This window comes from Delphinus delphis, chromosome 17, assembly GCF_949987515.2.
Source record: "Delphinus delphis chromosome 17, mDelDel1.2, whole genome shotgun sequence".
Taxonomy (NCBI): domain Eukaryota; kingdom Metazoa; phylum Chordata; class Mammalia; order Artiodactyla; family Delphinidae; genus Delphinus; species Delphinus delphis.
The window spans coordinates 655,114-681,120 of NC_082699.1; the positions used below are offsets into that span (position 1 = coordinate 655,114).

At 50.0% G+C, this 26,007-nt stretch overlaps 2 protein-coding genes across 2 annotated transcripts in view; one reads left to right on the top strand and one right to left on the bottom strand.

The window, feature by feature from the left end:
* SPIDR (scaffold protein involved in DNA repair) overlaps positions 1–17,545 on the top strand; it is a 353,204-nt gene extending 335,659 nt beyond the window's left edge. Inside the window, exons 17-20 of the mRNA XM_060035355.1 lie at positions 11,906–11,999; positions 12,693–12,807; positions 13,067–13,120; positions 17,285–17,545. Of these exons, the coding sequence (XP_059891338.1) occupies positions 11,906–11,999; positions 12,693–12,807; positions 13,067–13,120; positions 17,285–17,449 (428 nt within the window). The 3' untranslated portion in view covers positions 17,450–17,545. The remainder of the gene's footprint in view (positions 1–11,905; positions 12,000–12,692; positions 12,808–13,066; positions 13,121–17,284) is intronic.
* A 1,177-nt stretch (positions 17,546–18,722) lies between these two features.
* Positions 18,723–19,883, bottom strand: CEBPD (CCAAT enhancer binding protein delta). Its single transcript, XM_060035357.1, has one exon. The coding sequence runs from the start codon at positions 19,765–19,767 to the stop codon at positions 18,997–18,999; it is 771 nt and encodes a 256-aa protein (XP_059891340.1). The 5' UTR covers positions 19,768–19,883; the 3' UTR covers positions 18,723–18,996.
* Between the last annotated feature and the right edge of the window lie 6,124 nt (positions 19,884–26,007).

Sequence of the window (26,007 nt, forward strand, 5' to 3'; positions counted from 1 at the left end):
GTGGTCCTGAAGAAGGCAGGCTCTGTCACCTGTGTCCGGGTCCCCACTTTCTCATCTCTGCAACAGGGATAACAGGACTGACCCCAAAGCCTTGCTGAGGAGTAAATGAGCTGGTGGCGAAGGCGGACATTCAGTGCTCCGGGCGGCAGGCGGCCGGCCGGGGGCTGGAGGCAGTGACGGCAGGGCTGGGGCGCCAGGGCCCTCAGGATTGCTCTGGCAGAGTTGGTCAAGGCCTTCCAGACAGGTGAGGGCACGTGGAGAACGCCGGGCAGCCGTGAGAGCTTCGTGTGCTGGCGGCGCGGGGCTGTCGTGGGCAGGCTGGCCCTGTGCTGTGCTGCCGTCCCCGGCCGTGTTAACGAGGTGGGATGGTCAGATTTTTGTCTTAAATGAAGCGATTCTCTCAGCACCACGGATGGATCGACTGTGGTGCAAAGCGGGGGCTGGCTGTTGGCAGGAAGATGATTGCGCTGCTGTTTGGAGGAGCACGGGGGAGGCTGGCCGCGAGGCTGGAGGCCGAGAGGGCCGAACTCGAGCAGTCTCAGGCAGCCTGTCCACGGCCTGTGGTTTCCAGCCGCCCGCCGAGAGGCTCCCATCCCCTCACCTCTCTCAGAGCGGGGTCGCTCCCGGGCGCAGAGCAGGGAAGGATGAGGAAGCAGCCCCCAAGTGACAGTGCCCACCCCTCCCACTTTGGCTTTAGGAGACAACAGGCATCGCCACCACCCGAAACACCATTTTATGAGAAAGTGCACCTGAAGAGCTGGCTTCCTGAGGAGGGTTTGGAACCTGACCCACTCTTACCTGCAGCCAGGGAGTAAGAAGCACAGAGGTGCAAGCAGAGGAGAATGTGTAGACACTTGTAGGGACAGAGAGAAGACCCGAGTTTTCTGAAGACCCTAATATTTTTTGTTTTTGTTTTTTGGGGGTTTTTTTGCGGTACGCGGGCCTCTCACTGCTGTGGCCTCTCCCGTTGCGGAGCACAGGCTCCGGACGCGCAGGCTCAGCGGCCACGGCTCACGGGCCCAGCCGCTCCGCGGCATGTGGGATCTTCCCGGACCGGGGCACGAACCCGTGTCCCCTGCATCGTCAGGCGGACTCCCAACCACTGCGCCACCAGGGAAGCCCCTAATATTTTTAAAAAATAATAATTTATAGTGAGATTTACAGAACACAGACTTAACCATTTTAAAGTGAGAAGCTCAGTGGCAGTCCATTTACAGGGTTGTGCAACCACCTCCTATTTTACATTTTGGCTTTTGTCATCTGAGTGGCTTTGAAAACAAAGTGGCAGTCTGGTTTTCAATCACAGTGTCACTGAGATGAAACTCACCCTTTTAAAGTGTACAGCTCGCTGTTTCTAGTGTGCTCACACAGTTGTGCAAGCACGCCCACTGACTAGCCCCAGAGAGGAACCCGTGTCTGTCCGCAGTCATGCCCCGCCCCGCCCAGCCCCTGGCTTCTGCTTCTCTACCTTCAGTCTCATGGACACGCACATGAATCCTGCACTGTGTGCGCCTTGGTTTCTGGCTGCTTTCACTCAGCAGAACATTTTCGAGGCATTTCTCAGGCTGCATTCCTTTCTGTGGCTGAATATTCCATTGTATGGGTAGACCCTGTTTTGTTTAAACATTCATCAGTTGATGCACATTTTTTTTGATACTGTGATTCATGCTGCTGTGAATATTCATGTAAGGCCTTTGGGTGGATGTGTATTTTCCGCTCTTTGGGTGTATTCCTGTTGTTTCAGATGGTGTTCATGTGGGCCATGATCATAAGTAGAGAACAGCGGCAGAACCAGGAGGAAGCTGTGCTCCCTCCAGAGAAGGTAACCCTTCCGAGGGACAGAACTGAGGCTGAGATTGGGCCCTCCCGGCGCAGACAGCATGACCACAGGGCAGTGTCGGGGAAGCGTGGCCCACGGTGAGAGATCCAGTGTCCACCGTGGCCTCTCTGGAGAAGGGCAGTGTTGATGGAGGGTCTCTGGCCAGCAGCACCCGTGGAGCGACACCTGGGCAGTGGAGGGAGAGCTGGGCCAGCAAAGTCCTCCTCGTGCCCCCAGAGCAGAGCTCTGCGACAGGTCGCATCCCCTGTGCTTCACGTCCTCACCAGCATTTGGTGTTCGCAGGGCTTTAGATTTTAGATTGTCAGCCATTCTGACAGGTGTGTGATGGTGCCTCATTGCTATTTTAGTTTGCGTTTCCCTGACCACACGTGACGTGGAGCGACTTTCACGTGCTCATTTGCCATGCGTATATCTTCTGTGGTGAGGTGTCTGTGAAGCACTTTGGTCCATTTTTTATTCGGGTTGTTCATTTTCTTATTGTTGAGTTTTAAGAGTTTTTTCATATATTTTGGATAACAGCCCTTTGTCAGATAGGTCTTTTGCAAATATTTTTTCCTGTCCTTGGCTTGTCTCTTCATTTTCTTAACAGCATCTGCAGACCAGTTTTAATTTTAATGAAGTCCAACATCAACTTGTTTTTTTCATGAATTGTGCTTTTGGTGAATCTAAACACTTGTTGTCTGATCCAAGGTCACCCAGATTTTCTCCTGTTTTCTTCTAGGAGTTGTACAGTTTTGCATTTTACACTTAAGTCTATGATCCATTTTCAGTTAAATTTTGTGAAAGGTGTAAGGTCTTTCTGGATTCATTTTTTTCCCATGTGTTTTGTCAGTTGTTCTGTCACTGTTGAAAAGGCTGTCCTTTCTCTATTGAAATGTCAAAGATCAGTCGACTATATTTATGTGGGTCTATTTCTAGGCTCTCTATTCTGTTGCACTGACTTATTTGTTCTCTCACTGCTACAACACTGTCCTGATTACGGCAGCGCTGGTGTGTGTAGTCCTCCAGCATGTTCTTCATTATTGTCTTGGCTATTCTAGGTCTTTGTCTCTTCCACATAAACTTTAAAATCGGTTTGTTGGGGGCTTCCCTGGTGGCGCAGTGGTTGAGAGTCTGCCTGCCGATGCAGGGGACACGGGTTCGTGCCCCGGTCCGGGAAGATCCCACATGCCGCGGAGCGGCCGGGCCCGTGAGCCATGGCCGCTGGGCCTGCGCGTCCGGAGCCTGTGCTCCACAACGGGAGAGGCCACAACGGTGAGAGGCCCGCGTACCGCAAAAAAAACACGGTTTGTTGGTATCCACAGAATAACTTGCTGGGATTTTGATTGGGATTGTGTCGAATCTGTAGAGCAACTTAGAGAAAATGTACATCTTAACGCTGTTGAGTCTCCGGTGCGTAAACATGGAGTATCTCACCGTTGATTTCTTTCAGCAGAGTTTTGTACTTTTCCTCATACAGATCTTGTACATATTTTGCTACACTTATACCTAAGTATTTCATTTATTTTAGCTAATGTAAATGGTGTTGCGTGTTTTTAATTTCAAATTCCCTCGTTTATTGTTAGTATATAGGAAAACAATTGACTTTTGTATTTTAACCTTGTATCCTACAACCTAGCTACAAACATGTTTGTAGTTCTAGATTTTTTTGTTGTTGATTCTTTGGGATATTCTACAGAGAAAACTGTCATCTGTGGACAGGAGAGTGTTTTTCTTCATTCCCGACCTGTATACATTTTATTTCCTTTTCTGGCCTCTGGCATAAACTGGGACTCCCAGCACCAGGTTGCATAGAAGCAGTGAGAGGGGACTTCCTTGCCCTGTTGCTCATCTTAAGGAGAAAGCGTCAACTTTCTTTCTCACCATTAGGTAATGATGTTAGCTGTAGGGGGTTTGTTTGTTTGTTGTCTTTTCTGCTAAAGATAATCTCTTTATTCCACACATTGAAGGAAAAGAACCCTGCTCTTCTCCTACTGCTCTCTTCCTTCCCCTGCAGTTGGTTCTGTGTGTTGCTAAGGTCAATACTGTCCTGTAGCTATAAAGCCTTGCACTTCGTCTACAGGTTGATCCTCAAAGATGAAAATCAATAAATGGTATTTTGGGACTTCCCTTGGTGGTTAAGACTTCGCCTTCCAGTGCAAGGGGTGTGGGTTCAATCCCTGGTTGGGGAGCTAAGATCCCACATGCCTCACTGCCAAAAAAACAAAACGTAACTCAGAAGCAATATTGTAACAAATTAAATAATGACTTTAAAAATGGTCCACATGAAAAAAATCTTTAAAAATGGTATTATGATTATATAAATACTTTTAGCTGAATGGGAAACTAGCCTACACACTCTAGTTCCTTTCTTCTATGGTTTTTTTCATGGAGTTTTATGTTGACTTTTATTTTCCTAGCACTGCCTGCCCTACACCCTAATTTTCTCCCAAATTCTCAAAAAACGGTGACAAATCTTTGGAGTCATCCTTTTCCTTTGTAATCTCCCTCCTGGAGCCTTCTGTCCCTCTGAACCAATCTTGACTAGTTGCTCTGTTGTCAGCTATTGTCCTGGGCCTCCCTTCTATTTATCATTTAGGTTCGATTCATTCTTTCCTAAATCACATAACTTCTTTATTGGTTTATTCTGTCTGTAGGTTTTTTGTAAATTTCTTTACCAAGTTGTGGAAACCCCCTCTAGGCTACTGGGAGTTTTTATCATGAATGGGTGTTGGATTTTCTCCAGCACTTTTTCTGCATCTATTGATATGATCATATGATTTTTCTTTAGTCTGTTGATATGATAAATTACAGTAATTGATTTTTTAAATACTGAACCAGCCTTATAAACCTGTAATAAATCCCATTTGGTCATGGTATAATCCTTTTTTTATATAGTTGGATTAGATTGCTAATATCTTGTTAAGGGCTTTTGTAACTATGTTCATGAGAGATATTGGTCTGTAGTTTTCCTTTCATGTAATGTCTTTATCTAGATTTGATACTAGGTGAATGCTGTCCTCAGAGGATGAGTTAGGAAGTATTCCTTCTGCTACTATCTTCATGGAAGAAATTATAGAGTATTGGTATAATTCCTTTCTTAAACGTTTGATAGAATTTATCAGTGAACCCATCTGGGCCTGGTGCTTTCTGTTTTGGAAGGTTATGCATTATTGATTCAATTGCTTTAATATAGGCCTACCTTGTTTTATTGAGCTTGGTAGATCCTGCATTTTTCACAAATTGAAGTTCTGTGGCATCCCTGTGTCAAGCGAGCCTTTCAGTGCTATTTTTCAACAGCATTTTGCTCACTTTGTGTCTTGGTGTCACGTTTTGGTAATTTGTGCAATATTTCAGATTTTTTCATTATGACTACGTTTGCTGTGGCGATCTGTGGTCAGTGATGTTTGATGCTACTGTTACAAAAACATCATGACTTGCTGAAGGCTCAGATGATGGTTAGCATAGTTTAGCAATTAAGTATTCTTTAATTAAGTGGGGTTTTTTAGACATAATGTATTTATTGCACACTTAATAGGCTACAGTATAGTGTAGACATAACTTTTATATGCACTGGGAACCTCCCAGATCCATGTGACTCGCTTTATGGCAGTATTCGCTTTATTGTGGTGAGTGGTCTGGATCCGAGCCCACAGTATCTCTGAGGTGTGCCCGTAGGTCTCGGCCTATTCAGATCACTAGTTTCTTCTTGTGGGAGTTTTTGCAGATTGTGTCTTTCAGGGAATTGGTCCATTTCACTTAAGTTATTGAATTTGGGTGCATAGAGTTATTTCTGACATTCCTTTATTATCCTTTTAATTATTCCTTTATTGTCCTTTTATTACTGATCCACGGGATCAGTAATGATGGCCCCTCTTTCATTTCTGATATAAATAATTTGTTTCTTCTCTCTTTTATCCTTGGTTATCCTAGCTAGAAGTTTATTAATTTTTATTGACCTTTTCAAAGAACCAACTTTTGGGTTTCTTGATTTTTTCCTACTGATTTCCTGTTTTCAATGTCATTGATTTCTGCTCTAATTTTTGTTATTGCTTATGTTCTCCCTACTTTGTGTTTTAGTTTGCTTATCTTTTTCTTGTTTCTTAAGATGAAAGCTTAGACTATCTATTTTAGATGTTTTCAAATATTTACATTTAGTGCTGTAAACTTCTCTAAGCACTGCTTTTGCTGCATCCCACAAGTTTTGATGTGTTTTTGTTTTCATTTAGTTCAAGGTATTTTTAAATTTCTCTTGAGATTTTTTCTTTGACCCACGTGTTATTTAGAAGTACATTGTTTAATCTCCAAATATTTGGGGGGTTTCCAGTTGTCTTTCTGTTATTGATTTCTGTTTAATTCCATCGTGGTTTAGGAGCATATTTAGTATGATTTTTATACCTTTAAATGTGTTAAGGTGTGTTTGTGGCCCAGAATGTGGTCTGTCTGGATGAATGTCCCATGAGAGCTTGAGAGGAAGGTGTGTCCTTCTCTTGTCGGATGGAGGTGTCTGTAAACATCAGTCAGAACCGGGGAAGGTGCTACTCAGTTCAACTATGTCTTTATGATTTTCTGCCTGTGGATCTGTCGGTCACTGGTAAGGGGACTTGAAGTCTCCAAACACAATATATACAATACAGCCGTGGGCTTCCCTGGTGGCACAGTGGTTGAGAGTCCGCCTGCCGATGCGGGGGACACAGGTTTGTGCCCCGGTCCGGGAAGATCCCACGTGCCGCGGAGCGGCTGGGCCCGTGAGCCATGGCCGCTGGGCCTGCGTGTCGGGCCTGTGCTCCGCAATGGGAGAGGACACAACGGTGAGAGGCCCGTGTACCGCAAAAAAAAAAAAAAAAAAAACAATAAAATACAGCCATGGGTCTCTTTCTCTCCTCGCAGTTCTGTCAGTTGGCTTCACGTGGTTTTAGCAGCCTGTTGTCAGGCAGACACACATTAAGGACAGATACGTCTCCTGGGAGAACAGACCCCTTTCCCATGAGGTAACGCCCCTCTCGATCCCTGATGCCTTTCCTTGCTCCGAAGTCGGCTGTGTCTGAAATTAATGTGGCTCCAGTTTTCTCTTATTAGCATGAGCATAATATACCTTTTTCTGTCCCTTTGCTTTTCATCTCTGTGTGTCTTTGTGTTTGAAGCAGATTTCTTGTAGACACCGTAGAGATGGCTCACATTTTTTGTCCGCTCTTAAGAGGCTATTTCTTACATTTAGACCATTCACATTTAAAGTGAATATTTATATCATGGGGTTAAGATCTGTCACACGTATATTGTTTTCTGTTCCTGGCTCTTGTTTCTGTTTTTGTTTTCCATTCTCTTCCTGCCTTTTCTCATTCTTTTTTCCCGCATGGCTGCACCAGGCGGGATCTTAGTTCCCCGACCAGGGATCAAACCCAGGCCCTCGGCAGTGGAAGTGCCAGGTCCTAACCACTGGATGCCAGGGAAGTCCCTGCCATTTCTCATCTTGATTGAGCATTCTGTGTGATTCCATTTTCTCCTCTCAGTATGTCAGTTATACTTCTAGAAAAAATTTTTAGTAGTTGCCCTAGAGTTTGCAATGTACACTTAGAACCAGTCAAATCCACTTTCAGATAACACTGCCTGCTTCAGGGTGTAGCCACATTATCAGTCTCTCCCTCAGTCCCTTATAACAGCTGTCATTCACTTCACTTACAAGGCATAACACTGAACATCCTTGTTATAGATCAGTTTAGAACCACAAAGGTTAAAGATTTTACTTTACCCCCATTTATTCCTTTTCCAGTGCCCTTCTTTTCCTTTATGTAGGTCCAATTTCTGACCTGTATCATTTCATTACCTTCATTACCATTTTAACGTTGAGCAGTCTGGGGGTCTCTCTGAAGCTGTCCTGCAGGCGTGCAGGTGGGTCAGATGGATGTGTACAGACTGTTATCACAGCGCAGCCAGGTCCTCCGAGAAGGCCCAGCTAACTAGGGATTAAGAGAAGACGAAGCCCAGCTGCAAAAACCAGGGATTGGCCCAGCCTCCCACACAGGAGCCCCCAGCCAAGGCAGAGGCCATGCAGGAACCAGCTCCCAGATGGACACAGGGACGGGACCCCCTGCCCTCCAGCCAGCCGTGGGCTGGCCCAGACTGGATTCCATCAAATCCAGGATAGCCCCTCAGCCGTGCTGTGCTCTGCCCTGCCCAGCCTGCCTCAGGAGGGGCTCTCAGCTGGCCTCAGGGTCTCCCTCGGCCGCCTGGACCTGGCAGGACAGCAGGCGTGTTCCCTGAGCAGAGCTGGGATGGACGCAGGGAGTGGCCTGTGCGTCAGTCACTCGCTGAGAACCCGCAACACCTGCCAGGAAGACGTCTCCAGGAGGTGACGGCGCCCATGGCCTCCCTGCCCAAAAGGCGGCTCCAGAGCCGCGGGGACTTCCTTGCAGTCTCTTTTTGGGGACAGCTTTGCAGTTGGTTTTATCTTCCTTGCCCCACTTGACACTTTGTATCTGCCGCTTGCTGGTGGGCGGTGATCTTCCCTGCACTGTGCAGGGGGTGCGGTCACGCAGGGGGCAGAGTCCTGTCCTCAAACCGGTGTCGACCTTGACCTAGTAGAAGGTCCTGAGCCCCAACTTCTTTCAGCCAGAAAGAAGGGTGGGGACAGTGTGGCAGAGAGCTGGCCGCCCACGAAGGATGGGCCGGAGTGCTTCCCATAGGACCCTCAGGAAGGACCTTTCACAAAGTCGTTCTCATAAACATGGGATACACCTTCCCAAGCCTAATTACAAGAGGTTTCTGTAAATGAGACGAAGAATGTAAAGGCTTTTAACAGCAAACTGCAGCAATTTGCCAGAATTCTCAAACCCTAACAACAGTTGTTGTTTTCCTTCTGATGCTTCTTTGAGTGAATGTCCTAGATACTAAAGGTTAATAGTACAATTCCCAGCTGTCCCCTGGGTTGCCAGAAGGGATTGCCAGTGGTGTGGAGACCCCAGGTGAAATGTATTTCTCAGCCCGGGCCTCGTTCCCTAATTGGAAGGAAATTGCTTAATCCCATGTAAGTGTAAATGCTGTTAGCACCCAAAGATATTCTAGGGTAAAGGGAACTGTGGTTTGTAGCCGTCTTCTTTTTCTTAATTCATTTAGCAGACCTGCCAAGGACTGTGTGAGCCTCTGTGCTGACACCCCCTGGGGTGGGAGCCCTCCCCGCAACCTGGACTCCTGACATTCATGAAGACACACCTTCGGCTGTATTATAAGCTCTTATTGGCTTAACTTTTCATTGCTTTGACTCAATCTTGATTAGATTTGCAAGAACAATGAAATTAGCTGGGCAGCCTTTTTAAAATCAAGCTGTATTATTTTCATTTTGCAAAAGCCATTCAAGGATGCACTGCATGAATGCATTTTGATAAACTGAGCCTACTTAGTTCTCATCATTCTGTTTTATTCTCTACAAATAAATTTTCTCCTAATGTTTGTTCTAGTGGAGAATGAAATTCTTTGCTCCAAGAGTGTGAAGGATGACTCTTCTATCTTTCTGGAAACTTAGGTCACATCTTACTTTTTTTAAAATGTCTAATTTCACCACTTTTCAACAAGGATGGTCTGTGATTTGCAGTGAATCTTGATGGTATGTACAATGCTTCACATTCCAAGAAAATCAGACCAACTCAGTCCCCTGTTTAAAATTCCTTTCTGTCTCCTCATCCCTTCCAAGACCAAGTCTGGAATCCCCAGCGAGACCCTGGATGGTCCTGGCCTGCCAGCCTGTGGACTTCACAGCGGTCTCACCTGCCTCTTTTTTCTGCCTGTTTGGCCTCCAGCCCCACCTCAGGGTGAAGAGTGGGCCTGTGCCTCTCCCTACCTGCAGCCCCTCCTCGGGTCCATTCTTTCGGGAAGTCTCCCCTGACACTTAGGCCAGCCTAGAGGCCTCTCTTTTGCACCTCTGAGGGGTCTTTTCCATTTCTCAATTTAGCATGTATTCCATGGTTTTCTTTAATAAACTGATTTTTTTTAGAGCAGTTTTGGGTTCACAGCAAAACCGAGCAGAAGGTACAGCGCTTTTCCGCGTTCCCCCACCCCCATACACACACAGCCTCGCCCGCTGTCAGCATCCCCCCTGGATCGTTGATGACCGTGATCGACACGCCATCATCATCCAGAGTCCATGGTTCACAGCAGGGTTCACTCTTGGTGTTGTCATTTTATGGATCTAGACACACTTCGGACATGTAGCCATCATTACAGCGTCATACAGAACAGTTTCCCTGGCCTAAAACCCTCTGCGCTCCACCTCCTCAGCCCTCTCTCCCGCTTAATACCCGGAAACCACTGCTCTTTTCACCATCTGTATAGCTTTGCCTTTTCCAGTATGTCCTGTAGTTGGAATCATACAGTGTGTAGCCTTTTGAGCTTGGCTTTTTTCACTTAGTAATACGCATTTAAGGTCCCTTCATGTCTTTTCATGGCTCAAGAACTCATTTTTTAAAAATCATTGAATAACATTCCACTTTCTAGATAAACCAGAGCTTATGTATCCATCCAGCTACTGAAGGACATCTTGGTTGCTTCCATGTTTGGTAATCCTGAATAAAGCTGCTGTAAACATCACGTGCCGGTGTTGATGTGGACACACATTTTCAGCTCCTTTGTGTAAATACCAAGGAGCGAGATTGTTTGATTGTATGGTAAGACTGTGTTTAATTTTGTAAGAAGTTGCCAAACTGTCTTCCAAAGTGGCTGCACCATTTGCCTCCCCGCCAGCAGTGATGAGAGTTCCTGTTGCTCCACATCCTCACCAGCATTCGGTGCTGTCAGTGTGTGGGCTTTGGCCATTCTCATAGGTGTGTCGCGGTGTCTCATTGCTGTGTTCATTTGCATTTCCCTCAAGACGTGATGCTGAACATCTTTTCACATGCTTTTCTCCTGTCTCTGTATCTTCTCTGGTGAGGTGTCTGTTCAAGTCTTTGGCCCAATTTTTAATCAGGTTATTCTGATTCTTATTGTTGAGGTTTTTTTGTTGTTGTTTTTTTTTGGGGGGGGGGGCTGTGCTGCACGGCATATGGGATCTTAGTTTCCCAACCAGGGCTCGAACCCGTGCTCCCTGTATTGGAAAGAGGATTCTTAACCACTGGACCACCAGGGAAGTCCCTTTACTGTTGAGTTTTAAAAGTTCTAATATACTTTGGATGGCAGTCCTTGATCAGAGTGTCTTCTGCAGATATTTTCTCCCATATTTCATGATCTTTTTACTTGTTATTTATCTGCTTTTCCAGCCTGACTGTGGCATCCATGAAAGTGTAGATTGTGGCATCTACCCTATGTTCAAAGTGCTATGTGTATGTCCCACACTAAAGAGCATTGTATATGTATTTGTTTGTTGAATAAATAAATCACAAACGTTGGAGTAAAAAAGAAATGAGGGAACCAGAGAAATCACATAAGAAGAGATACTGACAAACCAATAAGCATATTTCTCTTTCCATGTCGAAGAAGTGGAGCCTAAGCTGTGGAGTTCCAGCCTTACCGTCCAGCAGGCAGTGCTGCCTGTGAGCGTCAGTGCAGTGGGCGGGAGTGGGTGGCAGGGGTCGGAGGTTCTGTGGGAAGCGCCTCTGAAAGGGGTTCCGCCATCTCTGTGCTCACGCGCTTGGACGCAGTAACCCCACCCCATGAGCGCATCCTAAGAGAAGGGTCCAGCACAGAAGGAGCCAGGTGGACAAATGCCCACCGCCTCGGGCTAGGCCAGTTTGGAGACCTGGTGTCCAGTCAGGAGAGTGGCCGAGAGAACCGGGACCTAAGGGGACAGCCATGCAGCAGCCTAAGGGCAGGACGAGACGGAGCAGGGATGGGGTGCTCGTCACGGCCTCAGAACATGCACGTTGGAAAAAGGCAAAAACGAAAATACTTGGTTAGTAATATGCCTGAGCTTTAAAACCTGCTCTTTGTTGTAATTTTGTGCCATGAATGGAAATTATAAAAAGCTTAGGAACATTTATATAAACTCACAAATGAGAAGCAAACCTGGAGCACCTCATGTTACCGTCTGTGACCTGAGGGGCAAAGAGAAGTTGGGGGACAGAGCCGCCTCTGAGCCCGGGTCTGCTTCCCTGGGCCTAGGCGCTGTGGTCGCCGTGGACGAGAGCACCGCCTGCTCGTGGCCTGCATGTGACCTGTGTGGCGGTGAGAGACTGGAACGGAGGCCGGAAGACAGGTAGGGGCAGCAGCAGCAGCAGCCCGGGACCCCACTGCCTTGTGCCTCGGGCCAGGGGCCGGGCCCAGGGCACACGGAGGAGGCCGGGCGCCGTGTTTTCTCTCCTCACGACTGGGGTTCTGCGGTTCCCCGAGGCTCTTCCTGTCTTAAAGGAGAGAAGAGCCAGGTTTCCTCAGCTTCTTTGTTATCAGGCGGGAGAAAAAGAACTTGGGGCTAACACGAACGTGAGACACACTTGGTGACGGCACAGCCGACCTCTGCAAGCAGACATCCCTGCCCAGCCTTACCGCCCCCCACCCCGGGGCCCGTCCTCGGCACCGGTCCTCCGGCCCCCCCGTGACTGTCGGAGGCACGTGCACAGGGCGTGTCATCACGTTCCTGCTTCTTGACGCCTCACAGGTGGTGGCCTGGACAGGCCTACCTTGGAAGCAGGAAGAAGCAGAGACACTGGTGGTGGGAGCAGGTTTGCCGTCCGGCCCTTCCCCTTGTTGGCTGCGTGGCTCAGCCGGGGGGGCCCCCACGCCAGGCGCTGCGACCGCGGAGCCCAGGCTGCTTGGGGCCTGTTCTAGGAGCCGGGTTTCTGAGCCCCCCTCTAACACGGCAGACGGACACTCGCTCGCGTGCAGGGAATGTCTGTGTGTCTGCCCGCCACCAGGCTCCCACGCTCTGTGCCTTCTTGTTTCCAAACAACAGGGGCGCCTTCTCCTGTGGGGACTGCTCCCGCGTGGTCACCTCTCCCCTCCTCAGAAGGCACCTGCAGGTCTTCCTGGACTGCCCCTTGCGACCCCAGTGCACAGTGAGGGTCAAGGTAGGAACAGGTGGGAGCTCGTGCATCCGCGTCCACCTACTGCGTGCCCCCTTCACCCGCGGCCGGGCCGGGGTGGCATCTCCTGCTCTTTTCCTGGGAAAGGGGGCAGGGCTCCCCCGAGGGGCCGCAGCCCTCCCCTGTCTGACTTAAGGCTCTGCGATGGAAGCTGGTGGCTTCGAGTCACACATCAGGTCTCGGTGGGGGATCCTTCCGGTGAGCGGGGTGGGGGTCCTGACTCCGCCCGTGGCTGTTCTTGCAGCTGCTGCAGCACAGCATCTCTTCGCTCCTGAGGTTTGCCGCCTGCGAGGACGGGGTAAGTTGGGGCGCCCAGCCCAGGTGCGTGTCCTTACTCTCCTCCCCCGTGTCCCCTGGCTGCAAGGGCCCTCCATGTGCCACATGGAGCTGAGAGTCCGGACTCTCCCGAGACTCGGCTAGGCCTTCTGCTCCCTCTTCTGACTCACGCCCGCGTCTGCCAACAAGATCCTTTCCCTTTTGGAATCGAGGTTGTTTTCTGATCGGTCTTGCAGTAGACATACGAATCTGTCCCCCAGCTTTGATTATGGTAAGTCGGTCTTGAGGTTTCAGGTTAAACCTCCTGCCATGGTTTCACGTTAATAGGACAATTACCTGAGATGCACGTTTTTCTAAATTGCTGGGTCTCTAGTCTGAGTGCCTGGAAACTTGACTTTCACTTCTCACATCTGCCCTGTTACTGTGGTGAGCTTTGTAAAGAGGTGTGAGGTGTGCTCCTCAAAGAAAGCACCGCCTGAGCACACATACCTTACCTTTGGTCCTCACATAAACGAGAGAGGTCTGTCCTTGTCAGAGCCATTTGAAAGCCCCGCAAGTGGCCTGTGGAATCGCTGAGCCCTGGAGAGAGTGCTGTGTCTGTGCCCTGCTGGGATCCACATCCAGGTGGCAGATATGGGCCAGCTTGTGAGACTGCTGTGAAAGGGGAGGCTCACACTCGCAGAACTTTGTGATGGGTTCCCGAAGCGAAATGCCAGCTCTGATGCCAGCCCGAATTTGGAGGCTCCCAGGCTGCTCTCCCGGCCACTTGCCAGTCCTGTCCCAGCCCGTCCTGGGCTTGGGGTGTCGGGGGAGAAGCAGCCCTTAACACTCTTTCATGTGCACCGGATGTCAGAGTTCGGAGTAAATTGGAATGTGGACAAATCTGTGCACAGAACCTTTAAGGATCCCTGGTCTGACTGTGGTTCCAGCTCTCATTTCTGGCCTCGCGCATCTCTTGAGAGCAACTCGGTGACCCCCGCAGCGCAAACCTTTGTCCGGGGGGCTGCTGCGTGGTGGGGATTGATGTTTGAACCCTGCTGTAGGAGGGCTTATAGACACATGTGCCTGACTGTGTGACAGTCCGTGTCAGTAAGCGTGTGTGATGCCTGGGCACGGTGCTGCCCGCTGTCCCCGTGCTGCCTCACCTCCTCCCCAGCATCCCCGTGGGCGCAGCCCATGCTGCCCGGGAGGCGTCGGGGTAGGCCCGCGGCACGCTCCCTGCCGGATGCAGAGACACTGCAGAGCGGGGCCATCGCTCTGCTCACCACCTGCAGGGTAGCCAGCCCGGGTAGGGCCCGCAGGGGCCTTGTGTGTGTTGCGCTCTCGTGGAGTCCTGCGTTTCACGGGTGGCGAGGCCGCGGTTCCTGGGACTGCGGGTGCTTAGGTGAGGCCGATGGAGTGGGTTCCAAGGTGGGGCTGCAAACGGGCACTAAAGCCGGCAGATCCGGGTCATCGGAGAACACGTTCCTCTGGAGGATGCTGGGGGAGTGCTGCTTAAGAACAGAGCGAAACGAACCCAGCAGAGCGCATGGCTGAACGCCTGGGGACGGCACCCAGAGCACCTGCCAGCCCTGCGGTTACTCAGGCACCTGCCTCCCCTGGGCCCCCAGCTCCCAGGAGGGTGGCCCTCAGCCACCTGCTCCATCCAGGGACCTGGCAGGAACCCGCGTTCACGTGTCGCTTCGGGTGGAGGCAGGCTGTGCCTCCCCCACAGTAAACTCCTGCTGCTCCTAGAGACACAAGAGGCGGGCGTGCGGCCCAGTTGGCGAGCGCCTCAGTGACCCTGCGTGGCTGCTCTGCTGTCAGAGGCGAGGCCGGTAGGACTGGGGGGGCGCCGAGCTCCTAACCCCCCGCTACCGCCCCCCGGTCTATGCCCGGTGGATTCTCAGGCTTTACGCTGACCTGGAGGGAAGCGGACGCCTTCCTTCCTACCTGTAGGAGACCTCCCGGGGGCATCGGCCACGAGGCTCATCTGGATTCTGTCGGTTTTCAGGATGAGAAGGTACATCCGCCAAAATCCAGAGAATCAGATGACTTTACACGAGAACCGCGGCTCCACTCCCGGGACAAAATGTGCTGCTTCCGGGCCGGCACACACACGTGCCTTTAAAATAGAGGCACATTTTACACACGTGCGTTCGCATGACCGGCACATGTGAGTTTACTGGTGTGATTGTTTTAACTTCTCCGTCTTAACTTCTCCCCAATATAATGTATAGCGTAATGTCCATTTATAAACGAGACAGTTATTATCAAAAACTGTAGTTGCCAACCCTGACACTTTAAAAAGAGGGTTTCTGCAGACTTTTCTTCCAACGCCAAGGCCCGTGCTCGTACCCAGCCGACTGGGCCCACACCCACGCGCAGGTGCAGCCCTCAGTAGCCAGCCCGGGTAGAAGCCCTGGGAGTGACCTTGACGTCTTGGCCGCGGGAGGCCTCCCCACTGTCCAGTCGCATCCTCTCCTTCCCTCTCTCTGCCTGCCTGGACTGGCGACTCTCAGCCCTGCTTCACCTGGCGTGCCACCAGGAAAGCCGCAGCTCCCTGCGAGCCACGGTGGGGAGGCCGTGCCTGTCTCGTACGCGGGAAGACAGCCACGGCGGTGAGCTGGCTTTAGGGCAGCGTCCACATCCCAGACCGATCTGGACACTTACTGCTTCAGAATGAGCCGTCTCAAGGCTCGGTGCCTCCACACCGACTCTGCACACAGACCTGCAGTCTGGACGAGGCTCCGTGGGGCAGCAGCTGGTGCCCCAAAGCTGGGCTGGTGTCCCAGGAGGCCCTTCAGTCCCCGGCTGGCTGCTGTGCTCCTGTCGGCTGGGACCTTCCTGGGCTCTGGCCAGACACCCACACGGCCTGGACGCCCTCACAGCATGTGACTGGGTCCCGAGCCGGGCAGAAGATGGGCCCCGGTCCTGACAGAGCCTGGGACACACTCAGTGCCCCTCCCCTCCCACTCTGTTCACGAGAAGCCAGTTGGCCGCCCAGCCTGGATCCAGGGGTAGGGCAGCGAGGTGCCTGTCAAGGAGCTACAGACGTGCCAGCTTTGGCCATGTTGTCTGACACCCGCCCGCCCCCACCGAGTCCCCTCTGCCAAGACACTAATGGTGGACGGGCGAGTTAGCAGTGAGCTCAGTCACCACAGACGCCCGTCAAGTGTCTGGCACAGAGGAGGGCTGAGAGGTACTCCTGACGTTACTCTGCAAGTGGCAGCAAAGGAGTTTCCGAAAGAACACGTGACCTTCTAGGGCTTCAGTCTCCAAAGACCAATAAACCTCTATTTTCAGCCCCACCCCCAAAAGAAACTGTTCTGAGGTGTGATCCACGGAGGCCAGGAGGGCACAGCACACCTTCCCAGCCTGCTCACCTGGGGCCCCTGCCGCCCGTGGCTCTACATTCCCGTGTAGAGATGAAACTTGCCCACAATTCACCAGTTCCCTAAGACAATTCGTCCAACAATGTGAAGGAAAGGCTTTCTGTGGCATAGGAAGAGGTGTTCAGCTCAGTGCAACTCTGGGAGAAATGGGATCCTGTTAAGGAGGGAAGTTTGGGGCAAAGGAACTCCTTTGACCAGAAGTGTTGCTCAAGTGGGGAAGTGGGATGCAGCAGCAGGCGTGATGTGTGCCTCCTGCTGGGACGCAGGGCACGGCCCTTCCCATGTGTTCCCCCCCCCAGTTTCTCTCCTAGGACGGCCAGCTGGGAGATGCACATCCTTGCACCCACTAACAAACATCGATCACAGATACTTTTAATGTTCTTGTGTAAAAACTAGCTCGGGGGCTTCCCTGGTGGTGCAGTGGTTGGGAATCCGCCTGCCGATGCGGGGGACACGGGTTTGTGCCCCGGTCCAGGAAGATCCCACATGCTGCGGAGCGGCTGGGCCCGTGAGCCATGGCCGCTGAGCCTGCGCGTCCAGAGCCTGTGCTCCGCAACGGGAGAGGCCACAACAGGGAGAGGCCCGCGTACCGCAAAAAAAAAAAAAAAAAAAAAAAAAAAAAAAACTCGGCTACCAGAAAAAAGCACTTCCTTCCTTTGCTTTTGCTGCAGCCTGTTCTCTCCTCTGGAGAGGGGTGGAGAGGGGTCATGGGCCGGGGAAGGGCCTAATGCTCTGTCTTTGGTGTCCTTAGCCGATGGGAACAGCACGCCCAGGGATGTTTGCTTTAACCAGCCTGCCTCTTATCCCTGCAGAGTTACGAGGTGAGGAGTGTCCTTGGAAAGGAGGTGGGGCCGATGACCTGTTTCGTCCGGTCCATCACCACCCGCCCGGCCAGCTGCGTGGGATTGGAGGAGGTGGAACTCCTGAGCGAGGGGGGAGCCTCTTCAGCACACGGGTGGCAGCCGCAGGATCCGTGAACTTTACAAAGTGGCTGCCAGTGGTGGTGGTTTGGTAGTTATTTGTTAACTCTAGGCAGAGTGAATGTCCTTTATGATCTTGAAGTGGAACTTCGATTGGGGCAAATGTTAGTAAAATGGCTTTGTAAACTGTAAATCAAAGTACTTCTTTCTGCGATGATATATATTTTTATTGCCTTTCTGCAAATTTAGAAACACGATAGAGCTTAAATAAGCTTGAGGTTTTCATTTTGTATTTACCTTAGACAATAATATAGTAGAAAAAGTTATTTTGTTCTACTGTAATTCTAAAGTGTTCAAATTTTACAATGATTCAACGTGTTTTTCTTATATTTCTTTTAACATTTCCCCAAAGAATTACCCTGCCGAGTGTAAACCTTTGTCCTCTATCGTCATATTACTGCTCTGCACAGTGTCCAGCCTAAGCGTTCTGCAGCTCAGTATTTTTTGGAAAATGTTCTGGGGAACTATGTCAGAGGTAAAACTGTTTCCCATAAAGTAGAGATAAAGTGACTGGCCTGATGGTAGCTCCTTACGGAGAGACTGACAGGTCTGGTTAGTCCTGCCGGGCACTGCGCAGGACTACGCTGCCGCAGGAGAGCTGGGGAATCGTTCACCTTGTTGGCAGAGATCTGAGTTAAAACTAAAACCACGGATTAATCTGGACACTACAAAGATTTCGCGTTTCCTCCCTTATGACAGTGTAATAATGACAGGCCACGGTTAACTAATTACATAATATAGACGTAGCAGCCCAGACCAAGGGAGGCTGCCTAGCACCCACTCTCATGGGGGAAAGGCAACGGCTTTATTTATTCGTCCAGATTCAGCCTTGAAGCATTACCAGTACCGGGAAGGTAGCCGATTTTAAGTAGCTTTGTGACCGTCCTTTCCATCTCCTATATGACTTCTGTACTTTATGCACTTTGAAAATCTACTTGAAGCTGTCTACAGGACTGAGGGAAGCGAAAGCAAATCCCATGAAAGCCAGAATGAGTGGGACTGGTTTTCGGATAACCTGAGCCCTCCTCTCCTTGCCCCCGACTCGAGGTGGGACCCGCTCCGGCCGGTTTCCGACACGTTCCCGGGGCGCCTTCCACCCGAGCGGGTCTCGCTCGGCAAGTTAACCGGCACGTCCGCAGGTGGAGTTTGGCCTGTTGGAGAAGCAAAGCGACGGTCCTTCCAGGAACCCGGCCCCGGGGCGCACACCAGCCAGACGCGCCCTCGCGCCCTCCCCGGCCAGTCCGGAGGGCCGCGAGGGCAGGAATCAAGGTGGGTCTAACACGCCTTTATTCTTACAAATACTGTAAAAATCAGTATAAAAAAGTGAGCATGCTCAGTCTTTTCCTCGTATCTACAGTACAAAGGTTTGTCCGAAAAGTCTCTCTAACGAATGTACCTTAGCTGCCTCCTCGGGCGTAGGATGCAGAGAAGCTGCCGTCACAGTAACTTAGGGTCCACGCGGCAGCTGTCCGAGTCCCGGCCCCGCCCGGGGGTCCGGCACGGCGGTTCCAGGCACTGCGGCCGCAGCCCGCACGCCCCCCGCGTCACCGCGCGTCCGCCGCCCCCGCGCCGGGCAAAAAGGGCGCGCCGGGCAGCTGCTTGAAGAAGCGCCGCAGGCCGGCCAGGTCCCGCGTGAGCTGCTCCACGCGCTGCTGTAGCTTCTCGTTCTCGGCCGAAAGCTCCACCAGCTTCTGCTGCATCTCCTGGTTGCGCCGCTTAGCCTTGTCGCGGCTCTTGCGCACGGCGATGTTGTTGCGCTCCCGCCGCTGCCGGTACTCGGGGCTGCCGCGGTCCGGGCCCCGCTTGCCCGCTGCCTTGTCGCGCGCCGCCCCGGGAGCTGGGGGCGCGGGGCTGCGGCGCGGCGGCTCGGGCGACGCGGGCGGAGTGGGCTGCGCGGCGGCCGCCAGGCTCACCACTGTCTGCGCGCACGCGGCCACCTGCGCGGGCAGCAGCGAGCCGGGCGCGTCGCCGTCGCCCCAGTCGGGCTCGCGCTTGAGCGGTCGCGGCGCGGGGCCGGGGCCCGCGGGGCGCGCGGGGCCCCCGGGCAGCAGCTCCAGGGCGCCCGCCTTGTGGTTGCTGTTGAAGAGGTCGGCGAAGAGCTCATCGTGGCACAGCTCCAGGGTGGGCACGGCGGCCATGGAGTCGATGTAGGCGCTGAAGTCGATAGCGCTCTCGTCGTCGTACATGGCGGGCGCGGCCGGCTCCGCTCCGCGACCCAGCTTCCCCGCGCGGCCGGGCTCGTAGAAGGCGGCGGGCTCCGCAGTCCAGGGCGCGCCGCGCGCCGGGCCGTCCAGGCTGAAGAGCGCGGCGCTCATGGCGGCGTCGGGCCGACGGCGAGCGCGGTCCTCGGGCGGGCCGGGCGCCGCCTTTTCTAGCCGGACTGACGCGCACGCCCCGCCCCGCCCCGGCCGCGGACCGCGGGACCCCCGCCCGCGCGCCTCCCCCGTGCTTCCTGCCCGCCGGCCCGGCCCGCGCGGCGCTGCCGGGAACGACCCTCCCTCGGCCGCGCCTCCTCCTTCCTGCTGGTGGGTCGGGGCCTCTGCGCCCGCGGAGTCGGGGCGGAACCAGAACGGGGCCCGGGCCAGCGCGCGGACTAGGGCCCGGGGGCGCTCCCCCGCGGCTTCAGGGAATTAGGGTCTCGCGGCTTCCGGATGGCGGGGTTGGAGACGCTGCCCCGCGGGGTTCCGCCGGGTCCGGGGGTCGCTCTCCAACCCCGCGCGCCTAGGGCCAGGGGAAGCCGGGAACCACGAGCGCGCGAGAGCTCCGCGCCCCCGGAAAGCCCACGAACGCCCGGGAGCTCCACACTCAGAGCCCCGGGAGCCCCGCGACCCCGACGCTGCTTCCAGGGACACTAGAGCAGTGCCATCTTGCGGTGATGTCTTACTTCAGTCCTGTCTTTAGTTCTAGGCTCTTTTTTTTTTTTAATGCTGTTCAGTATTATTCCAAAAAGAAGTGCCTTTGGATCCAAAGCAGTGGGGTGGGTCCCCTTTAGGAGGAAAATAAGCTTTATACTAGCAGCTCTGACACGGTGTTAACTCGCTAGCTCTTCACATTGTAAAATGCAGGTAAAGACTGAACTGGCTTTGTTGGTTAACGTTTCCTACAATTTGGGTCAGGCATTTCGGGTCACTTCTATTTTTCACATCACCGTCCCTGTTCGGACCTGGTCTCTGTCCACATCCTTTCTCATTTCGTTGCTTCCCGACACCAAACGCTCCACAAGCTCCACAGTATTCCAGAGGTGACTTCTGATGGCGGCACCATGGTATACTGAATAGGTTTTCTAGGAGGACAGACATAATACGCTAGAATTACTCAGGAGCCGTGATGTGGATGTCACACGATTAATTATCTATTAAAGGTAAAACCCAGGAACACTTAGAGTGTGGTTCATGCACACCCAGAGGAAAGACATATCTATTTTGGAAGCCATAGAAACACTACTAAAGCCCTCCCCAGTCAGGATTGCAAAATAAATACACAGGGAGCCATATTCTCATGAAAATAACTCAGTGAGATGATTAGTAGATTCAGATGTCAAATTGGGATTGAGCTTGAAAGATGCTACGCCCATCTTTTTTTCAAGGTGTTAACTAGTAATGATAATGTTTAGATTTAAGAGTTTTCTTCCCTTTTACTGAAAAAGAGAAAGGAGAGGTCGTAGACCAACAAAGTAGAGATTTGTCATGACGTTTAACGGCAAGTGAAAGACTTTTAAAAATACAATAAAACAATTTAAAGTTTAGTTCTGTGACAGCAGTTGTCCACAGTCATTTCTTGAATGTCTCCACTTATTGTCTTTTCCTAACTCTACTGTTAATTTATCCGAGATAAATACAAAGTTGGTCATGATTCCTCATTGTTAGGAGTCTTGAGCCTGTGTTCTGAAAACTGTCTAAAGGAAGCAGTCAAATAAGAAAGTATTCCTTAAAAACGTCAGAGCCTTGGATTCACCCGTGTTTATGAGGACGTTGCTATGTTGAGCTTAGTTGAGTTGTTCAAATGCAGCACTTCATGTGGACTTTCTAAACACGTCCGTCCTTTAGAAACTCAGGAGGCTGGATGTGCTCCAGCTGTGGGACACTGTCGGGGTTAGGAAATCGGGCCGGCTCACTCATAACACGAAGGGGCCATACCTCAGTCCTCAAGAGGGACCACTTTCGGATGCTTCATACGGTGCAAGATATGGGGCAACAACAGTTCTCCAAATGAAAGTCTGGAACAGTGAAAATGTTTTTGAGCAATGCCAGTGTCAAGAGGAGGGAAATTGTGACTCTAGCGCCCTCTTCAGATGATGATTCTCAACTATCAGATTAGATACTTTTGTTCATCTTCTGGCTCAGGAATAATTTTAACTGTATGATATGTTCTCATGTGTTTTGTGTCAGACAATAGTGAGGTTACAAATACAGGCTTTTCGGATAAACCTGATTTCCAGTATTTTGTGTGTGTGTGGGAAAGGAAATATGAGGGCCAAAAGAATAAAGCCCCTGGGAATTAGGGTCACACATCCTTGGCAGTGCTTTATAAAGCCTGTGTATTTTACTAAAAGCCTACTGTGATGGGTAGAAAATTCTGCATTCACTTCAGCCTCTGGAATTTAAGAGACAGATCTCCCAGATTACAAAGTAGCCAGAGCTGAAAACAGTTATTTGATTCTGTGAGTCAGGTGTCCAACCTGCCATACAGTTGCACATGTTCCCAGTAATAGAACACAAGGAGGAGCGATTTGCCTTCCCAGCCTGTTATTCCTGTGAAGTGGATTCAGTCTCTCAGGCACACCTGTCAGCCCTGCCACAGCTCATTGGTAGTTTGATAGGAATGGTGCTGAATCTGTAGATTGCCTTGGGTAGTATGGTCATTTTAACAATACTGATTCTTCCCATCTGAGAACAAGGTACATCTTTCCATCTGTTTACGTCATCATCACATTCTTTCATCAACGTCTTACTTTTCAGATTATATGCCTTTTGCCTCCTTAGGTAGGTTTATCCCTAAGTATTTTATTCTTTTTGATGTGATGGTAAATGGGATTGTTTCTTTAATTTCTCTGAGATTTCATTGTTAGTGTATAGAACTGTAGCAGATTTCCATATATTTATTTTGTATCCTGCAACTTTACCAGATTCTTTGGTGAACTCTAAGAGTTTTCTGGTGGCATCTTTAGGATTTTCTCTGTATAGCAAATCGTGTCATTAGCAAACAGTGACAGTTTTGCTTCTTCCTTTCCTATTTGGATTCTTTCTTTTCTTTTTCTTCTCTGATTGCAGCGGGTAGGACTTCCAAAACTACGTTGAATAAAAGTGGTGAGAGTGGGCATCCTTGTCTTGTTCCTCATCTTAGAGGGAATGCTTTCATATCTCATAGTTGAGTGTGATGTTAACTGTGGGTTTGTCATATATGGCCTTTATTATGTTGAGGTAGGTTCCCTCTATGCCCGCTTTCTGGAGAGTTTTATCATAAATGGGTGTTGAATTTTATCAGAATCTTTTTCTGCATCTACTGAGATGATCGTATGGTTCTTCTTCTTCAATTTGTTAACCATGTTGATTTGTGGATATTGAAAAATCCTCGTATCCCTGGAATAAATCCCACTTGATCATGGTGTATGATCTTTTTAATATATTGTTGAATATGGTTTGCTGGTATTTTGTTGAGAATTTTTGCATCTGTGTTCATCAGTGATACTGGTTTTGTGATGTCTTTGGTTTTGGTGTCAGGGTGATGGTGGCCTCATAGAATGGGTTCGGAAGTGTTTCTTCCTCTGCAATTGTTCCTCTGCAATAGTTTCAGAAGGATAGGTGTTAACTCTTCTCTAAATGTTTGGTAGAATTTGCCTGTGAAGCCATCTGGTCCCGGACTTCTATTTGTTGGGAGTTTTTATTTTTTATTTATTCATTTTCTTAAATCTATTGTTTTGGCTGCATTGGGTCTTCGTTGCTGTGCTAGGGCTTTCTCTAGTTGCAGCGAGCGGGGGCTACTGTTCATTGCAGTGTGCAGGCTTGCGGTGGCTTCTCGTGTTGTGGAGCATGGGCTCTAGGCGCATGGGCTTCAGTAGTTGCAGCATGCGGGCTCAGTAGTTGTGGCACGTGGGCCTTAGAGTGCGTGAGCTTCATTAGTCGTGGTGCCTGGGCTCTAGGGCATGTGGGCTTTAGTAGTTGTGGCTCACGGGCTCTAGAACACAGGCTCAGTAGTTGTGGCGCATGGGCTTAGTTGCTCCGTGGCATGTGGGCTCTTCCCGGATGAGGGATCGAACCCGTGTCCCCTGCATTAACGGGTGGATTCTTAACCACTGGGCCACCAGGGAAGTCCCTGTTGAGAGTTTTTAAATCACAGTTTCAATTTCAGTACTTGTGACTGGTCTGTTCGTATTTTCTATTTCTTCCTGGTTCAGTCTTGGGAGAATTTATGAATTCTGGGTTGTCCATTTTATGGCCGTATATTTGCTCATTGTAGTCTCTTACGATCTTTTCTATTTCTGTGGTGTCAATTGTAACTTCTCTTTTTCATTTCTGATCTTATTGATTTGGGCCTTCTCCCTTTTTTTCTTGAGGAGTCTGGCTAAAGGTTTATCAATTTTGTTTAGTTTTTCAGAGAACCAGCTTTTAGTTTCATTGATCTTTTCTGTTCTTTTTTTTAAATATTTTTATTGGAGTATAATTGCTTTACAATGGTGTGTGTGTTAGTTTCTGCTTTATAACAGAGTGAATTAGTTATACATATACATATATCCTTGTATCCCCTCCATCCCCTCCCTCTTGCATCTCCCTCCCACCCTCCCTATCCCACCTCTCTAGGTGGTCACAAAGCATTGAGCTGATCTCCCTGTGCTATGTGGCTGCTTCCCACTAGCTACCTGTTTTACATTTGGTAGTGTATATATGTCCATGCCACTCTCTCACTTCGTCCCAGGTTACCCTTCCCCCTCCCCATGTCCTCAAATCCATTCTCTATGTCTGCATCTTTATTCCTGTCCTGCCCCTAGCTTCTTCAGAACCTTTTTTTTTTTTTAAGATTCCATATATATGTGGTAGTTAGCATATAGTATTTGTTTTTCTCTTTCTGACTTACTTCACTCTGTATGACAGACTCTGGGGTCCATCCACCTCACTACAAATAACTCAATTTCATTTCTTTTTATTGCTGAGTAATATTCCATTGTATATATGTGCCACATCTTCTTTATCCCTTTATCTGTCGATGGACACTTAGGTTGCTTCCATCTCCTGGCTATTGTAAATAGAGCTGCAATGAACATTTTGGTACATGATTCTTTTTGAATTATGGTTTTCTCAGGGTATGTGCCCAGTAGTGGGATTGCTGGGTCATATGGTAGTTTTATTTTTAGTTTCTTAAGGAACCTCCATACTGTTCTCCATAGTGGCTGTATCAGTTTACATTCCCGCCAACAGTGCAAGAGTGTTCCCTTTTCTCCACACCCTCTCCAGCATTTGTTGTTTGTAGATTTTTTGATGATGGCCATTCTGACTGGTGTGAGGTGATACCTCATTGTAGTTTTGATTTGCATTTCTCTAATGATTAATGATGTTGAGCATCCTTTCATGTGTTTGTTGGCAATCTGTATACCTTCTTTGGAGAAATGTCTATTTAGGTCTTCTGCCCGTTTTTGGATTGGGTTGTTTGTTTTTTTGATATTGAGCTGCATGAGCTGCTTGTAAATTTTGGAGATTAATCCTTTGTCATTTGCTTCATTTGCAAGTATTTTCTCCCATGCTAAGGGTTGTCTTTTCATCCTGTTTATGATGTCCTTTGCTGTGCAAAAGCTGTGCCTATTTCCTCTTCATTTGTTTGGTCTGGTGGGTTTTTACCTTGCTCCTTCATCTGCTGTGTGTTTCTCTGTCTTCTCATTTTGCTTAACTTACTGTGTTTGGGGTCTCCTTTTCACAGGCTGCAGGTTCATACTTCCCGTTGTTTTTGGTGTCTGCCCCCAGTGGCTAAGGTTGGTTCAGTGGGTTGTGTAGGCTTCCTGGTGAAGGGGTGCCTTCCTGGTGGAGGGGTGCCTTCTGGTGGATCAGGCTGGATCTTGTCTTTCTGTTGGGCAGGACCACTTCTGGTGGTGTGTTTTGGGGTGTCTGTGAACTTATTATGATTTTAGGCAGCCTCTCTGCTAATGGGTGGTGTTGTGTTCCTGTCTTGCTAGTTGTTTGGCATAGGGTGTCCTGCACCGTAGCTTGCTGGTTGTTGAGTGGAGCTGCGTCTTAGTGTTGAGATGGAGATCTCTGGGAGAGCTTTTGCTGTTTGATATTACGTGGAGCTGGGAGGTCTCTTGTGGACCAATGTCCTGAACTTGGCTCTCCCACCTCAGAGGCACAGCCCTGACGCCCAGCTGGAGCACGAAGACCCTGTCAGCCACATGGCTCAGAAAAGGGAGAAAGAAAGAGAGAAAGGGAGGAAGGAGGAAGGAAATAATAAAGTTATTAAAATAAAAAATAATTATTAAAAAAATTTTAATAAAAAAAGAAAAAACAAATGGACAGACAGAACCCTAGGGAAAATGGTAAAAGCAAACCTATACAGATAAAATCACACAAAGA

What these genes read in the sequence shown, in the direction of transcription:
- CEBPD (XM_060035357.1), bottom strand. Translation starts at nt 19,767, where the DNA reads ATGAGCGCCGCGCTCTTCAGCCTGGACGGCCCGGCGCGCGGCGCGCCC.